A 17,844-nucleotide genomic window follows, 5' to 3' on the forward strand; every position below is an offset into this window, starting at 1 on the left:
AGTAAATAGCAGTCTTGAATATTTTCTTGCAGAGATCTGCAGGTGGAACCAAGATTAGATGCAAATGCTGGCACCCCACCCATATCAGCACCACCTTTTGTGATCCAGCTCCCAACAGGTTGGCCGATATCTAAGTAACTACCTGGACTAAGCATTTCCTGCGAAACGCGCGTCGGGTGCGGTGGGACTCTCTTCTCTACCTTGTCTTACTCTTGGAGCAATGTGAGTAATTATTGTGGATGGTTCCTATATGGCTTTGATATAGATGTAGTTGGTCTTTTGGGAGACTTTCTGTAATAAATATGTTTGTTGACCTTACTTCCTAAATTAGCTGCCTGTCTCTACCTTTTTGCTATTCACAATTAGCTATATCTCTTTTTGGTATATAATATATTACCTATTCAACAAGGTTCCCACTATGGTTTTATTTTTGCACTTTGATGTCTCCAGTGTTATCCATTACCTGTTGAGTCTCATTCCTTTCATGTTTTTTACTATAACTGTTTTTTGTATACATTATATGATTTTAGTAGCTTGCATTCTTTTTATTAGTGGTATGGTACCCAAGGCCCTAATTAAAGTGTTCTATAGGCTACATCTGCCGTTTTTCTTTCTCCTAATTACCATATATGATCCCATATCTACAGGCAACACAACAGAGCAGAAGTCCAAGCAGTGTAGAGATGTGTGGAGGTGTTAATGGTCAGGCCAAGACAGTAATAAAGAGCCAAGCAGAACAGAAGAAGAGTTGGAGTATGACTTTTATTAACAGTGCTTATAAAGACAGGTTGAGGAAAGAATAAAAACATTGGGGTGGGTAGGGGGTCCGTGTATGTGCGTGTTCTATAGTCTCTATATAAAAACACATCAAACACCTTTGCATTAGGTCTAAACTCTTTGTTGCCCAGGGTTCAAGTGTCACGAGAAGCCTCATCTGGGAGCATAAGGTGGAAACAGTACAGAGGAAATGACATACAATATTCAGAAAACATCAAAAAAGTTGACCAGGCAAAAAAGAAAAAAAATCGCACCGAGGAGGTGCAAGCAAGACACAGAAGGTAGAGTATGCATCAGCCTATATACAGCAAGAAGGGCTCACATTGTGCAGTTGGTTGTAAAGTCCTCATGCGCTCCCTGGCATTTTTTATTTTTTGATGGAGGAGGAAAAGGTGGGTCCGTGATAGGAGTGGATACAACTGACTACCTTGCCATTTTCGCTGCCAATGTATACTATCCCATGACCTCTGCGTTACACGTGTCATATATACACTTTACAGGCCTCCGAGTCATAATTAATGATCCTCTAAAAAGCACAGAGATGCTCCAAACCTTGCAGATCAAAGCCGAGTCACAATGACCGTGACCTGCATGGGTTGTCCTTAAATGAAGAAACCACAATCTCTTTTTGGGTTCATGCACTCTAGGCAGCACGGACGCATTTCACTAAATGCACAAGACCAAGGGGCAGAGCTGCTTTCAGAAAGTCATATTTTCAAAATTGAATAATAAAAAAAAATTGATAGCAAAAGACAATGCACCAAAATATACAATATATATATAAATTACTATAAGAACTATATAAAATAATGCATTTTTGTTGTGATTCTAAAACAAAAAGAAACATAGTCAGAACAAGCAGAGACAACCGGGCAGATTCCTGCGCAGGGACAACCGGGCAGATTCCTGCGCAGGGACAACCGGGCAGATTCCTGCGCAGGGACAACTGGACCATATCCTGTACACAAACAACTGGGCAGTTTCCTGTGCAGAGACACCCAAAACTCCTCATCTCTAGTGTATTAATAATGCTTTGTATTCAGTGCTCCTTACTACTGATACACTCAGTTTTTTAATGTGAAAAATTATATCAATTGTGATCTTGTCCTCTAACTTCTTCTCTTCTTAAATTGAATCTGCCAGTTGATTTACACCCATAGACTACCTTATTGTGCAAATTTAGGGGCTTAGCATCAAGCCTTTATCTAAAAATTATGATATTGCACTGTGCAAAAAGTAGGTATAATCATGTGTTCTGTATGCCAATTATCAGCTACTAATCACATAAGGGACACTACTCGGGGAGCAGTCTGGGTTGGAGCCATGTCTCCCGGGATTGCACAGTGAAGCAAGGTACTTCCCCTGGCTTCATCTGCATGCGCGGTTACTGCACGACTAACATCCTCTCCCCTGTGTACTCCATCACTAACTGCAGAGACACCAAGACGGAGAACCAGAAGTGGTGTCTCTCTGCTCCTGCTCTTCTGTCTAGTAATTGTAAACCGAACAGAGAAGTGAGCTTTCTGATTAATTCAGGACAAACACTGAAAACCACAACTGCCTGCTGGGAGGTCCGGAGGTTGGAGATCCAGCACCTATGGTGATGGCAGAATGATAACGAAGCGGATACACCCACTCAAAAAAAAGCAGAAGGCAAATGACAGAAGTAATAATCAGAAAAAGCCTCTGAACATAACAGACTTGTATTTGCACCAAAAGCAGATTTAATTGGTAGATGATGAGGACTACAAAAGGGTGAAAGCACAGGTATATTTTTAAAGCGCACAATAATACATTGGTGATAGTTTAGAAGGTGTAAACAAACTGGACAGGATCACTTTAAAAGTACAGTGAAAGAGTTTTCCTACAACACAACTGCTAGATTCCCTTTGGTATGAAGGTCTACGCTTACACATTTACTCCATGTCACACTGGTACAAAATGTGGATTTCTATTCCAATCTTGGGCTTAAAATGCACCTCTACCCGAGATCCACCTTAATATATTCACTCCCTCTTAAAGGGAATCTGTAAGCAGATTTTTGCTACGTAATCTGAGGCCAGCGGGAGATAGAGGCTGAAACACAGAATTCAATGATGTGTTACCTGTCAAAGTGCGAGCTGTAGTTTACTAACTGTGAAAGGTTTATCATTAAGAGATTAACATTGCTGGACTACACTAGTGTGGCAACGCCCCCTCCTGTGATAAGCAGCTCCCTGTCTATGAACTTCGTTCACAGAGAATGGTGTGGGCGGGGTTAGCTTTCTCGGCTCTGCTTCATTCTAAATCTAAAAGCTCCGATTGTGTCAGAACTACTGAAACCAGTAAACTAAGTAATACATCATTGGATTCGGCTTCTCTATGCTTACATCATGCTGCTCTCAGATGAGGTAGCAAAAATCTGCTGACAGATTCCCTTTAAGTGAATTTCTATAATATTTTTACATCTAAATATGCTCAGCCTTCTGTGCCGGTCCATTACCTATTGGTTGAAAATATATGTTTTTTCTTCTACCCAGCTCCACATTTAGCCGTGCAACCACATGTTCTAAAGTGTATGCTGTACGCTCCTTAGCTCCCTCTAGTGGCTCCAGTCAGGCATTCTTCAAATCAATGTCGCCTAGACATCTCATAGGTGCATAAGGGACGATCACATGGAGGGAAATCTAATCAATAAGACTTCATCAAAGTGCATGTCCAGATGGATCTTATCTGGGTTTTTTTTGCCAGCGTCAAAGTCTGAATCAAATTGTCCAGATTTTATTAGAGATTTAGTTGTAGAAATGCAGTTAATCACATGCAATGTTAACCCTATGCATTGCTGCAGATTTTTTTAATGCAGCATTTCGATGTTTTTTTTTTTTTTTGTAATACCATCCACAGTGCTGGTACTGTAATATGCAGTGAATCTTCCCATGTGCACGTACCCATCTAAACAAAATATAAAATTGGGTATTTGATGTGAACTTTATGCACAAATTTTCTATACTTAAAAGTCCACAGCATTTTAGACTACCAGCATTTGGAGGCATTTTAACTTCATTTCCTCCACGTGGTGCGTTTTTTTTTTTATTGTTGTTGCTGTTGGTGGAGAATTTTCAGGGAAATTTGTTTATTGCATTTTTTAAATATGCAGCACGTCCATTTCATGTGCAGAATCAGTGATCGGTGCAGATTCCACTCTTTGCAATGGAAAAGGTGAAAACTCTGCACCCAAAAACTGCAGCAAAAAATCTGCATGCAACACGAACAGACTCCGCTGCAGAGTCCTTGTGGAAAAATCTGCACCAAATAAGTAACACGTACACCCATCCAAGAGAGGTCAGTTTCTACAGTCAGGCTGGTAAATTAAAGTACCGTAGTCACTTTTCCTGATGCAATAATTCGGGAAGGGTTCTGAATCGGTTCTGCAAAATATTGCAGATTTTTGTCATCAGATTTGTTTCAGTAATTTAAGAAATTGTGCAAATACTTTGTGCTTAAAATTACAAAAAACTTACCAAATATTTAAGAAAACTAAATCACGGGACAAATATAGTAAGATGGGAGGTGTTCCAGCAAGAATAGAGCAGTCATCTGTAGATGATAGAAGATAGCGATTCAATCTCCTCTACTAACGGTGTCTAAGGGGCAAAGTGACCTGAATGTATTTTTTGGCGAAAATATTTTTACAAGATCCTTATTTATAAAGGTCATTATTGCTTGATTGGCGAATGCCTGACCACAGGAACCTCAGTTGATTAGCAGAATAAGGCCACGTTCACACTAGCAGTATTTGGTCAGTATTTTACATCAGTATTTGTAAGCCAAAATCAGGAGTGGGTGATAAATACAGAAGTGGAGACGTGTTTCTATTGTAATTGTCATCTGATTGTTCCTCTACTGGTAAAATACTGACCAAATACTGAACGTGAGGGTCAGAAGTTGGACCATCACCATTCAAACATCGACGGCCGATCGTAAAAATAGTGACAAAAAGAGAGGAAAAATGGGGTTTATATTGTCAGCGATGTCAATAAAAGACCATCTGTTAAAGAAATTAAATAAAATAAATGTAACAGATGGTCCATTATCAACAGCACTCACATTACAATCGCATGTTCCCCTTTTATTTTCGGAGGCTATCCTTGGCTGACTGCGTGGCGCAGAAGTCCGGACTAGCGATACACACGTCATTCCCAGACTTCCCATTCCCATGGGATGCTTTATCATTTGTTGGCTATCATTAAAGGTTGGAGCACCGTTGATTTATTTCTTATCCTAAAAATAAGACTTTTGCCTACCGGTTACAGAATGGAGTTGGCCTCATCGCGCCCTTTCATGGCAGAGATGGGAATACCTGTATAGGTGGCCTTTATTATGGAACCAACAGAACGCGCTGTGCTACACTGTTTCCGGCATCTCACTTCTTGGGAAGTTATGAAAATATCGGCACACCGCCCTCTCAACGATTTCCATAATACCGGACACCTCTTGCCAATTTATAAACACAGATATTCCGATGACCAGCTTTCATATCAATGCTTTTATCATCAGGTAGCATTCATTAGGTAGAGGATGGATTGTGGGTTTACACTTGGCAGTTGTCCTCAACGCCCAAGATGTCCATCTCCAAAGAAACTGAGATTTTCTATAAATTAAACATTCTAAAACACAATTAAACTTTCGCAAAAAATTGCATAAAAGTCATCTCATCAATGTCATCTAATCAGGCAAGATTTCCTACATTTTCCAAAATTGGAAATTTGGGGTTGTTATATGATTGTGTTGAGAAATCCTAATTTCTTTGTGGAGCTGCTCTCCTGAAAACTGATACAGAAGCGTTGTGGGCCGGAACTATTACTACTAATGGATTTTAGCTTGTTTTGACTTGCACCAAATAATTTTTTTTAAAAAAATTTGCACCTTTCTATTTTAGTTGTTCTTTTTTATGTTCGTCAATGTGTGAGTTTTGTTTTCCAAATCATTGCAGTCAAGTCATCAATTGCGAAATTTTAAAAAGAAGGAAAAATTTTTCCACAAATGTACTCCTAGTAGTTCCCCTCTGGAATGGTTTTATATTTACAAGCAATTTTTTTTCAGCAAATTTTTACAACCTGCATCTTTTGCCGCCAAAGAAGAAAGACAAAAATAAAGAGTGATTTTTGTGCAACGTTCACGAACCACCTGAGTCATTTTAAAGAATTTGCAGTAGAAAATAACAAGAACGGTCCTAGGAGCGCTGGAAATGAGACCAAAACAAGGATTTTAGTGTTGAACCACAACGTGTTTCAACTGTTAAACCGTCTTCATCAGGTGAAAACTTCCACCTGATGAAGACGGTTTAACCGTTGAAACGCGTTGTGGTTCAACACTAAAATCCTTGTTTTGGTCTCACTTCCAGCGCTCCTAGGACCGTTATTTTCGGCTAGAGCTGCGGTGGACCTTTTGCCTTCAATTTTAACTGTGACCCTCACAGCGCTTCCTAGTAACCACTTTCTTTTCCCTTGAATTTCATTTTAAAGAATTTGGCACTAAAAATTAAGATACCTCGAAATCTCGAGTAACGAGTATATTCGCTCATCACTACTGATGACCTATCCTTAGGTCATCAATGTCTGATGGTCTGGATCAGACACCTGGCAGCCCCACCGATCAGCTGCTCTAGGTGTCGGTGGCACTTCCAATAGTGAGTGTGGCCAAGTACTGCACATCCGCCTCCTATGGATTTGAATAGGAGGCGGATGTGCAGCAACCAGCCGCGGCCACTATCAGAAAACAAAGCAGCGCCGTAATTGAGCATTTCTGGCCGGCGGCCGCAGACGCTGAGAGCAGCTGATCAGTGAGGGTGCCGGGTGTCGGATTCAGAGCTGATCAGACGGATGACCTATCCCAAGTAGTGAACAACCTCTTTAAATAAATGATAAATCAGACCCTATATGTGCAATATTTTGGACTTTTTATTGCACTTTTGCAGCTCTTTTGTATTGTTCTCAGATTATTTTATAGATTTTCCAATCCCAGCCATGAATGGCCTAGAAGTTAAATCCCCTTTAGTAGGCCAAATATTCTCTGGACCCACAGAGTGACTGATATTAATGTAGGCGAACGTTAAAGTAGTACTATCCACAACCAATCAATATAAACGGAGGTCTCCGATGTGTTGCATTTTTCAACTATAGTCACTTATTTTAATAGCTAATTAAAAATAACTGTTACAGCCTTCAGACACAATATATATAATATAATGTATACAAATCTATGTACAATTCACATTTTACTTAACATTAACAAGCTTATTTAATAACATGCAAATAGCATATATTCAAAGCAACCAACCAGATTTCTGCTTTTATTAAATTTGCACACAAAAATTTGTAAAAGCTATCATGTGATTGGCTGCTGTGGGTCCAGGGTGTCTGTGCATCATCGACTCTCATTAACCAAATATTATACAGAATGGGTGTCAAGAAATATAAAGATTCTGCAACAAAAATAAATAAATAGTAAAAGGATTATGGCACCTCTTAAAGGTCTGCCTTCATCGAACAAGGAGGATTTGCTATTTGCAGCATGTTATTAAATGTGCCTGATATTCAAGGATGTCAAATTCTCCACCCCTCCCAAAAAATAAAAAATAAAAATAAAATACCTTCTAAAGACGAATAAAAGAGTCACAAAAATGCAATAAAATATCAAAGTCCTTAAAGAAATATTCAAAAGGGGAAGTTACATTTCTGATATATAGTAAATTAATTTTCCAAATAAATTCTTTAAAATAAAAAATTAACTAAAAAAAAAAAAAAAAGAAAGAATGTAAAATGTAACATCCATCCATATGACAAGGAAAACACAAAAAGGTATAATAAACATGTACATGTGACACGGAGCTTGTAGAGTTTTGTTTTTTTTTTAGGTTAAGACACCAGCAAAGCAGTACAGATGTCTAAGGAGTTCCGCCTGATCGTGGAATCAAGAGTCTGATACAAAAAAAGAACAAAAAAATTATAAAAAAAGTCTTAAGAACAAACTGGAACTAAATAAGGGATTTGTCAAAAAACAATATACTGTATATCCTACAAAATAAAGCAGCTTGGACCTCAGGCAGCGGTATATCACTTGATATTGACCATTTATACTGCTCTGTTTGGCGTATACCTTAATAAATTAAGCAACAGAATAAAAAAAATAAAAAAGTACAAAATCACATTTACATTACATATCTGATTTCCAATTCTGGAAGGAGGAAAAGTGCACAAGTATAGGGTTGTGTTTTTTTTTTGTTCTTTACATAATATGTATAGGGTTGATCAGAAAATATTACCCCTTCATAACCAATTTTTCTTTTAAAGGGGTTTTGTCTCGAGTTTTTAAATAGGGAAAATTGCAAAGTGCTCGTAAAAAGCACCGGGAGGCAAGGAAGCGGGGGCGCTCCTAAAGAGGTAGAACATCACTAAACCACTGCATTTTGCTGCCCCTCCTATTAGAAATCTATGAATAATTTGACAACTAGGCGTTACCAGTTGTGGGTGTGGCCCTACAAAGTCCAACCCCTACCAATCAGTGCCAATAAGGCGGGAAGAAAATTAAGGGAGTGTGATGGATTCCGTGCGCTGCCTCTGACAAAACTATAAAAAAAAATTCAAATTTATTGCAACGCATTTCGGAGTAGAACCTACTCCTTCTTCAGGTTCTTAATAATAAGGCGTGAATGGTTAACTACCATTTGTCAATTTATTCATGAAATTTTAGGGAGGAACAAAAGAGGAACAAGTCCTCTTTAAAATGAAGCTCAACCAGTGACTTGTCAAATTATGAGAACTCTACCATGGTGGAACTTTTTTTTAACATTATTCTGATGAGTAAGTGAAAGAACAAAAAAAAATTGCTGCCACCTGGAAACAGTCAGCAAGCAGGCCAGCGGCTGTTCATGTTCTGAACAGGTTGAGGGGATTGACTTAAAAATATCCCAATAGCTACTTTACCCCTGACTACATGGACTCGAATGAATATATTACATAGTCATGTGTAAATTCATAGGTTATTTAGCCAGGAAGCTACAGAGAGAATTGACACGGTCCATGCACTTTCAGACAACTCCATCTCAATCGATTGATTGTGTGATAAATAAACAATGTGAAAATTACTATACTTAAAAATATTGTCTTGCCCTGAATCTTCACCCCAAAGTGCCGGCCATCAAGTGTCTCCCTTCTGTCTAACTTACTGTCCACTGCCTGTTGTCAAGTGTAATCCATCTCTGGTAGCAAAGATGCTGAGAAATATTAAAGCAAGTGTGGGCACCTCTCACTCAGCTCTCCTGTCTATTAAACTGCATAAACTCATTGCAAAAAGGGCATACTTTTAGTCCAGGGCAGGCAAACCACTTGACACTGGAAAAACGTGTGAAAGCAAGTTCCAGCTCCTTTAGTGCTGGAAGAATGCTGACAAACTAAACAGGACTAGATTACTAAAAAAAAGTGAATGGGAATTTACAGACCATGAGAATGGCTGTGTCAATAAAAGCCATTTACTTGTTGATGGATTCCAGGTAGCATTAGAAACGAAAACCTCAGAGAGAGAGAGAGAGAGAGAGAGAGAGAGAAAGAGAGAGAGAGAAAGAGAGTGATTACGACATATATAAATATATGCATTATATATGTTTAAGGGTTGCTTTCAGCACTACACATATTGCCAGTAGTAGTCAAGGATGTAGTTATACTTTGTCAGTTTGATGCTCACTACTTCCGACCTGCAAGCATGTTAGTAAAGGGTAGACTGTAAACGCCGAGAAGGAATCCTGAGGAAGGCCAGACAATTGGACCTTCAATTAAATTAGCACCTATTACTTCACATGGAGTGAATCTTGCTGGTTAGTTGGTGAAGCCTTGAGGGCTCCTTTCTGGCAGTGCTTTCTGGTTTTGGCATAGGGACCAAGGAACGTCATGATTCCTCGAGATGTAACAGAACAGTTGTCTACCTCCCTTCCTAACAAACACTATCCACTCAATCAATTCTTTTTATCCGTGGTAACTTCCATTTCCTGAAACTCCTCGTTAAACTTGTTACAGGCCTTCGGGGACGAATAGTAAACTTGTTACAGGCCTTCGGGGACGAATAGTAAACTTGTTACAGGCCTTCGGGGACCAATAGTAAACTTGTTACAGGCCTTCGGGGACGAATAGTAAACTTGTTACAGGCCTTCGGGGACCAATAGTAAACTTGCTACAGGCCTTCGGGGACCAATAGTAAACTTGCTACAGGCCTTCGTGGACCAATAGTAAACTTGTTACAGGCCTTCGGGGACGAATAGTAAACTTGTTACAGGCCTTCGGGGACCAATAGTAAACTTGTTACAGGCCTTCGGGGACCAATAGTAAACTTGTTACAGGCCTTCGGGGATGAATAGTAAACTTGTTATAGGCCTTCGGGGATAAATAGTAAACTTGCTATAGGCCTTCGGGGGCAAATAGTAAATATGGCTGCCGTTTCCACTTATTTCGTTATTTGGTGATTGAATCATCAGGCATGTATTGCATGTTCTCTAGTTAGCAATAAAACTTGATTAGCAATCGCACTAGATAGATTTTTATTTTATGTCTGTGCTTTTCTGAGAGGGTGTTCGAAAAGGTCCATCACCCCAAAAAGACAATGTAAAAGTATGGTGGATAAGGTGCATATAATATTTCCTATTCAGGGCTTTAAAGGGAATGTGTCATCAGGGTATGAATCAGGTTAATGTGTTAAATCTATTTTTGGTAAAGTTTCTTTCAAATTCCAGAACAAGTACATTATTAGACTCACACTTCCTGTTCTGTACAGAAGACTTTTCAGCAGCCTCATTATCAGCACAGACAAAATTACAATGAGAAGTAATCCCGATAAATACATAGATATCACATATTGTGAATGGCGAATCCTGTGTCATCACAGCTCACCTCCTCCCACTCTCTTCACTCAGTGCCCTTTTCTCAGATTAGAGCATGCTCAGATAAAACTTCTCTACAAACAAAAAAAAAAAAAGAAGAGTCTTATTCCATGTGAAGAACAGGAAGCAGGCGACTAATATTAAACCTAATGGCCAGTGTGAAAAATTGCAATCTTTTTGATAGGTGATGGTCACAATAACCTCTTTGCATGCCTATAAAATAGGGAGTCGTAGTCAGTCTATTGCTTCCTATTTCCATGTGGCTGCTGGAAAAAAAAAATGGAGTATGAGCTTAGCATTAGCCTTAGAGGTCAGATTAATTAAAAAAAAAAAAATTCTATATATATATACACATTTAATTAGATAATTTTCTGATTACACATTCCCTTTAGTTAACCCTTATGAGGTCGGATGGCTAATATAATGGAATAGGTTCTAATCAAACGTGGCCAATTGATGGATCATGGGAAAAAAAAAAAAATTGATGGAGGAATGTTTTCTGCCGATGGTCAAAGCAGATAAAAATCTGTGATTTAAAGAGAAGAGCAGATATGGATTAATACCCAGATATTTAACAGTCCTCTCTAGGTCCCTGAGCTCTTCATATGATGGAATTGCATAGTGATAGAGGTGACATAGGGATACACTTGGGAAGCCTATAATCCTCAAACGGTAAGAAAGCAAGGGGCGCTCACTAATCCGACCAGTCCAGGGCGAGCGCAGAGCTCCCCGGGAGGTCACAAGTAGAAATATAGGCCTTTAGAAATTCATTTAGTGCACTTTATCCCAACATGGAGGGCAGATATTAAGGACACACTATATTCAACCTCTTCACTGCGGGCGCAGGATGCGTTACTCTTCACCGAAAACCAGATCTAAGAAAGAGAGGCACATAAGAAGTATGGGAACGATGAGGAGACGCACTCCGAAGACTGTCAGAAGGGGAACGGGCATATGGTAAAAAGAGTAAAATAGTAAATGCAATGCAAATGTGCAAAGAAGGAAAAGCAAATTACGTCTTAATGTGATTTTAGAGACTGAAGAGACGTCTAGACACCCAACACCGACTATTATAAAGACAAGCACCCATACATGATATAATATTTTGTGATCTAAAAAAAAAATGTAGGGAATCTACCAGATTATTGTAGGTCAGTCCAGAGGAGGAATGTGAAAACTCACAGCAATGGTTCACAGATGTCCCCCCTAATCGATCCTTTCTATCTACTCTCTGGCTGTGAAGAAGTTCAGACAAAAAGCACAACACTCCTAGGCAAAGGGTACGGGAAGCCGAAAGTTCATGTGTAATCAGCACACCAAGTATAAGCACCAGGAAATAGACAACCTCGAAATAGGAAAAGTGCTTGATATGTGGGGTCTCTACAGACAACCCCACGCAGCATTACAGCAAATTGCTCTGAGACCCACCACTCCCAAAATTCAACATCCACACCCCACTCTTCGGACGTTGTTACGACAGAGCAGACCCCTTTAAAATGCATCAAGATCAGAACCCTACTAAGCTAGGCAGCAAACGCAAACAAGGTCCCTGAATATAGAAGTACCTTTCACTGGCTTAGTCGGATCCCTCTTGGACCTTTCACCCTAAATAAATAAATAGTCAGGCACTAAAGAGGCAGAAGAGCCGAGGGTTTTCCCACCGACTCCGTCATCTCAGTGTCTGTTCTGATCTCGATAACGTAAAAGTCTAAAAGAATCACAGTTTGTAAAAGTGCTAAACAGTACATAAAATAGGAATACATCAGCTTTCCTGTTGCTCTTGGCAGTGATAAGGACAAAAACAGGGTCAGAATATTGGTCCAAACCCTTCCAAAAAAAAAACATAAAAAAATTAAAAGAAAGAAACATTTTGGTTTAGTTGTGCCCCTGGTCCACAAGTGATTCTTCCCTCCCCTGATGTCAGAAGACAATCCCCATGCAGGTTTCCAAAAGGAAAAAAGAAAAGGATGCCAAGAGCAGCTAGTGGAAAAAGTTCAAAAAAGTAGGGATCAGCTGTGCCCCCGCTGAGGGACTTTTCTCTGACTAACACTCATCTATATTAAGGCAGATGAATTCCTGGATGCACTTCCTGTACTGCTGTTCTGTTGGACTGTTGCTGGGATATTGACCTGGTTGTCCGAATGGCCCCTCTGCTTCTCTCATCTCCTCGTTCATCCGAGCAAGTCGTAGCCTGTGAAATAAAAAAATTAGAGTGGGTTGATTCTTAGAACAGTGGAGAAGAGCAATTTGATTCATGCTGCAATCCAAGCGGTCCTCCGTGGCCCAACATCTTCTGACTTCTACCAGTCCCCCATTGAATCCCAACATCTTCTGACTTCTACCAGTCCCCCATTGTATCCCAACATCTTCTGACTTCTACCAGTCCCCCATTGTATCCCAACATCCTCTGACTTTTACCAGTCCCCCACTGTATCCCAATATCTTCTGAATTTTACCAGGCCCCCATTGTATCCCAACATCCTCTGACTTCTACCAGTCCCCCTTTGTATCCCAACATCTTCTGACTTCTACCAGTCCCCCATTGTATCCCCACATCTTCTGACTTCTACCAGTCCCCCATTTTATCCCAACATTTTCTGACTTTTACCAGACCCTCATTGTATTCCAACATCCTCTGACTTTTATCAGGTACCCGTTGTATCCCTACATCCTCTGACTTTTACCAGGCTCCATGGTACTCCCAACATCCTCTGACTTTTACCAGGCTCCCGTTGTATCCCAATATCCTCTGACTTTTACCAGGCCCATGGTACTCCCAACATCCTCTGACTGTTATCAGGCTCCATGATACTAACACATCACAAGGTCTAGTAATCGCCATGCAGGGTGCAGAAGTGAAGACTGGCGGACTGGACGCCGGACCAGGGCAGCATGAATCAAATTGCTCATCTCTAGTATATATGTAACATTATATATACACAAAGGTGGAAATAAGTATTTAACACTTAACCAATTTTCTAAGTAAACATATTTCTAAATTGACATGAAATTCTCACCAGATGTCGGTAACAACCCATCCAATCCACACAGACAAAGGAATCAAACCATAGATGTCCACAAATTAAGTTATGTGTAATAATGAGAAATGACAAAGGGAAACGTATTGAACACTTGAAGAGAGGTGCAAAAGTCTTAGATACTTACTGGTAACTGGATTTTTCGGAACCCATGATAGCACCATGAGGACGGATCCCCTCTCTCGAGGTGCTGTCATGGGTGATCGATAAAAGCCCTGGGAAGTTATGACACCAACTAAAATGTATTAGTAATTAGAAAGCAATCCTGTCACTTAGTGAAAAAGAATATCAGCTGGTTCAACTGATGGGCTACAAAAAGGCGTTACACAAGAAACATCTCATGATGGGTAAAACCAGTAAGCTGTCTCAATACCATTGCAACCTTATTATTGAAAAACATACTAATGGCAATGGATACAGAAGAATTTCTAAACTACTGAAGGTTCCACTGAGCACTGTTGGGGCCATAATCCGGAAGTGGAAAGAACATAATTTAACAATAAACCGGCCACGACCAGGTGCTTCCTGTAAGATTTCAGACAAGACGAGTGAAATTAATTATGAGAAGAGTTTTCCAAGAGCCAAGGACCACTGATGGAGAGCTACAGAAAGACTTGGAATTAGGAGGTACAACGGTTTCAAACAAAAGTACAGTATAGGTAATGCACTTCACCTCCATGGCCTGTATGCGCGCTTACCACCCAAGACTCCATTGCTGAACAAAAAGAATGTTCAAGAAAGTGTAAAGTTTTTTTCAACAACATTTAGACAAAAATAATGAGGAGAATCAAGAGTTTTTACGTATAAAAAGTATATATTTTTTATTTCATATAATTTAATAAATTTTTTTCACTATAACAAGTATAAAGACAATCTGTCAATATGGACAAAAAGATGATCCAACCAAGTGAAAACGCAATGTAGACGCTAATACACAGGATTGACTATGTGCTGAATTTCTAATTATCATTACTAACTGCCCAATATATATATATACACGGTGATCTGGAATGGATACAATTTAAATACAAATGGCGACACCTAGTATGTATTGATACTAATCGCGCAATTGCGCTAATTTAATAACCTTATGGGTGTCACATTATGCTTTCAGTGAGCGTATATAAAGTGATCCAAAATGGGCACAGTTTAAATAAAGATGCCAACACCTAATATAAATAAATATTAATCGCGCAATTGCACAAGTTCAACAGACCTATAGGTGTCACACCATATTTGAAGAAAGACATTTAGACAAGCCTATGAAATACTGATAGAATATAGTCTGGTCAAATGAAGCCAACATTGAACTCTTTGGATGCCATAATACCTATGATATTTGGAGGCCAAAAGGCACTGCATATCACTCCAAAAACACCATACCAACAGTGAAATTTGGAGGTGGGAACATTGTGGTGAGGGGCTCTTTTTCAGCATATGGCACTGGCAAGCTTCATATAATTGAAGGAAGGATGAATGGCTCAATGTACAGAGACATTCTTGATAACACTCTGCTGCCATCTACCAGGATAATAAAGATGAATCGAGGGTGGACATGTCAGTAAGACAATGATCCCAAGCACACAGCCAAGAAAATACTCAATTGGTTTCAGAGAAAGAAAATAAAGCTGCTAAAATGGCAACGACTTTTGTACGAAGTCTTAAATAAATTTCAATAAGTGCTTCAATATTTTTTTCTCATTATTACCCAACTTACTTTATAGACATCTATGGCTTAATTTCTTTTCCCGTGTGGATTGGATGCGTTGTTACTGACACCTGGTGAGAATTTCATGTCAATAGCACCTTTAGAAATATATTTACTTAGACATCACCCATTGTATGCATTTTTTAAGGATACGATTAGAGTACACTCACAAAGTGACAATATCTGCATTAGCCGCCTGCACGGAAATACTGAGAGGATCTTGACCGTCGTCATCCACGGCATGCTGATTAGCTCCTCGTTTCAAGAACAAACAAACCTGACTGCAAAATCGAAAGAGAATTTTAAAAGGATCGTCAGCAAAAACATATTCATGGCTGATACACTGCACATAAGGGCCTGGAATCCATACGGTCTTCATACTCACCCAGTGTGTCCTAGATACGTTGCATGATGTATAGGCGCTCGTCCTCTCATATCAGTCTGGTTTACGTCGGCGGCATTCTGCAGCAGGAACTCGCACGCTATCAGCGAACCCTAGAAAGAAGGCAGAAGACATGACATAGCTCAGGATGAACATTGAACCTGTAATAAAATAACAGGTTTTATTACATAGTGGGTGATCAGGTAAGAGGTTGTATACAGAAATATTAAAATCGAAAAATGTAAAGCGTCCTTGCATACCCCTATTACTGCCTGAATCAGAGGCGTCTTGCTCTCATCCTCGTCGTTCACCCAGTTGACGTTAGCCCCATTGGCGAGTGCTTCAGCCATGATTGGCAGGTTCCTCGCACGAGATGCTTTGTACATCAGTAGCCCAGGGTGTAGCTCCCGCAGGTCCTCTGGATCAGACGGCTCCTGCTCAGTCTCGGCTTCTCCACTAGACTCTTCCGAGACCTCACACGCTAATGCCAAAAGAGAAAAAAAGTAAGCAAATTCATAATATTTTATAAAACATTACTCTTGCACAATGCTTATACTTTAAGTTAAAAAGAGTATGTAAGCTTTCATTTTTATTTATTTATGTTTAATCATGTTGTCCAGCATGAAAAGTTAGGAAAATTTGCAAATCACTGCAAAAGGATTTCTCTAAAAAATTGCACGGAAGTGCTTTCCCCCAGCCTTCACCTGCACTGGTATCAGAATGTACTCATTTGGAGTACAGATGATGGCAGTGATGGGTCAGCTCCAGTTCCCTCCAGAAGCAGGGTTTGGAAGAAACTTACATGCAACTTTTTTTTTATTCCTTTTACAGAAATTAAAACAAAACCTCTAATAAAATGATTAACTAAGTTTAATAACTTTCCATGCTGGACAAAATTTAAAAAAACTAACAAAAAAAAAACGTAAGTTTACACTTTAAGTGAATGCTCACCTTCCTCTGTGACACTGTCTACCACTGAGCCAAACACTAGGACATCATTGCTTCCATCTGTGCTTCCTCCCAGACCACTGTCGCTGCTTAGACCTGCGGGGCCAAAAGAAAACAAGCCAAAAACATGTTAAAATAGGGAAAAGAAAGTGAAAACTGGAAGAGAAAAAGACAATGATGATTTTTCACTAACTGCATGAGCAGCAGATGTAATACCGCCAGTAAGATCACTCTAGGAGTCTAGTGCTCTTTTATAGTGGCCCAGTAATAACCACGTGTATTGAAAGCGCTAGAAGAGGACTAAAAATCCATAACATAAGACGGCCAATGAAGTCACACTGGCTGTAATCACGTGTGCTTCCCCAATGAACGTGCGGAGTCCCATCACCTAAGGATAAGGGTCTGTGCGCTGTCAGTGTGCAGCAGCACTGTGGATTATAAGGAAATTCTGCAGCTGCTATGGGGGCTGTTAGTTAATGGGGTCCTGTCCAGATTAGTCTCTTCACATCTGCTACTGGGTGGTGAAACCCTTATAAAGCAAGTAAGAAGGTGAGGAACTGCCCAACATTTGCAAAAGGACTTAGGCCACACAATTTTAGGTTGTGAATATTTACTTATTGATGGGATAGGAGTTAAAGGGGTAGTCTTAAGTCTTATCTCCAAGATCCTATCCCAATATGTAGTAGGTGTAATAATTATATTAGCAAATACCTCCAGTTAGAAATGTAGTACAGTTCTTCATATTCTCTATGTCGTTTACCCCATGTGCAGGGTATTGCAGTAGCTTAGGTATCCATGGTGATTACCACTCATATAGTGAGAGTTAGTGAATTGTTAGTGGTCGTAACCATGGATACCAAAGCTACTGCAAATACCTCAAATTAGAACTGTAGTATAGTTCTCCTGATAAGCAATGTTGCTTACCCTATAAGAAGGGCATTGCAGTAGCTAAGGTATCCATGGTTACGACCACTCGTAAAGTGACAGTTACTTGTAACCATGGATACCCAAGCTACTGCAATGCCCTGTACATGGGATAAACTAAATAGTGAATCAGAAGAACTGTACTATATTTCTAATTGGA

General features: G+C 39.7%; 1 protein-coding gene across 4 annotated transcripts in view; it reads right to left on the reverse strand.

Annotated features, from left to right (window-relative positions):
• The window catches only part of ACAP3 (ArfGAP with coiled-coil, ankyrin repeat and PH domains 3), a 137,287-nt gene that overhangs the window by 2,035 nt on the left and 117,408 nt on the right, over window positions 1-17,844 (reverse strand). For 2 of the 4 annotated variants that reach the window (XM_077250124.1, XM_077250122.1), the window contains 5 exons: window positions 16,764-16,856; window positions 16,073-16,293; window positions 15,816-15,925; window positions 15,601-15,711; window positions 12,814-12,875 (listed from right to left, as the gene is read on the reverse strand). In XM_077250124.1, the coding sequence (XP_077106239.1) occupies window positions 12,814-12,875; window positions 15,601-15,711; window positions 15,816-15,925; window positions 16,073-16,293; window positions 16,764-16,856 (597 nt within the window). Of the gene's footprint in view, window positions 1-10,694; window positions 10,759-12,732; window positions 12,876-15,600; window positions 15,712-15,815; window positions 15,926-16,072; window positions 16,294-16,763; window positions 16,857-17,844 lie in introns of all 4 variants that reach the window. The other 2 variants (XM_077250123.1, XM_077250121.1) reach the window with 2 other exon arrangements.

The sequence above is a fragment of the Ranitomeya variabilis genome, chromosome 4 (genome assembly GCF_051348905.1).
Source record: "Ranitomeya variabilis isolate aRanVar5 chromosome 4, aRanVar5.hap1, whole genome shotgun sequence".
NCBI lineage: Eukaryota > Metazoa > Chordata > Amphibia > Anura > Dendrobatidae > Ranitomeya > Ranitomeya variabilis.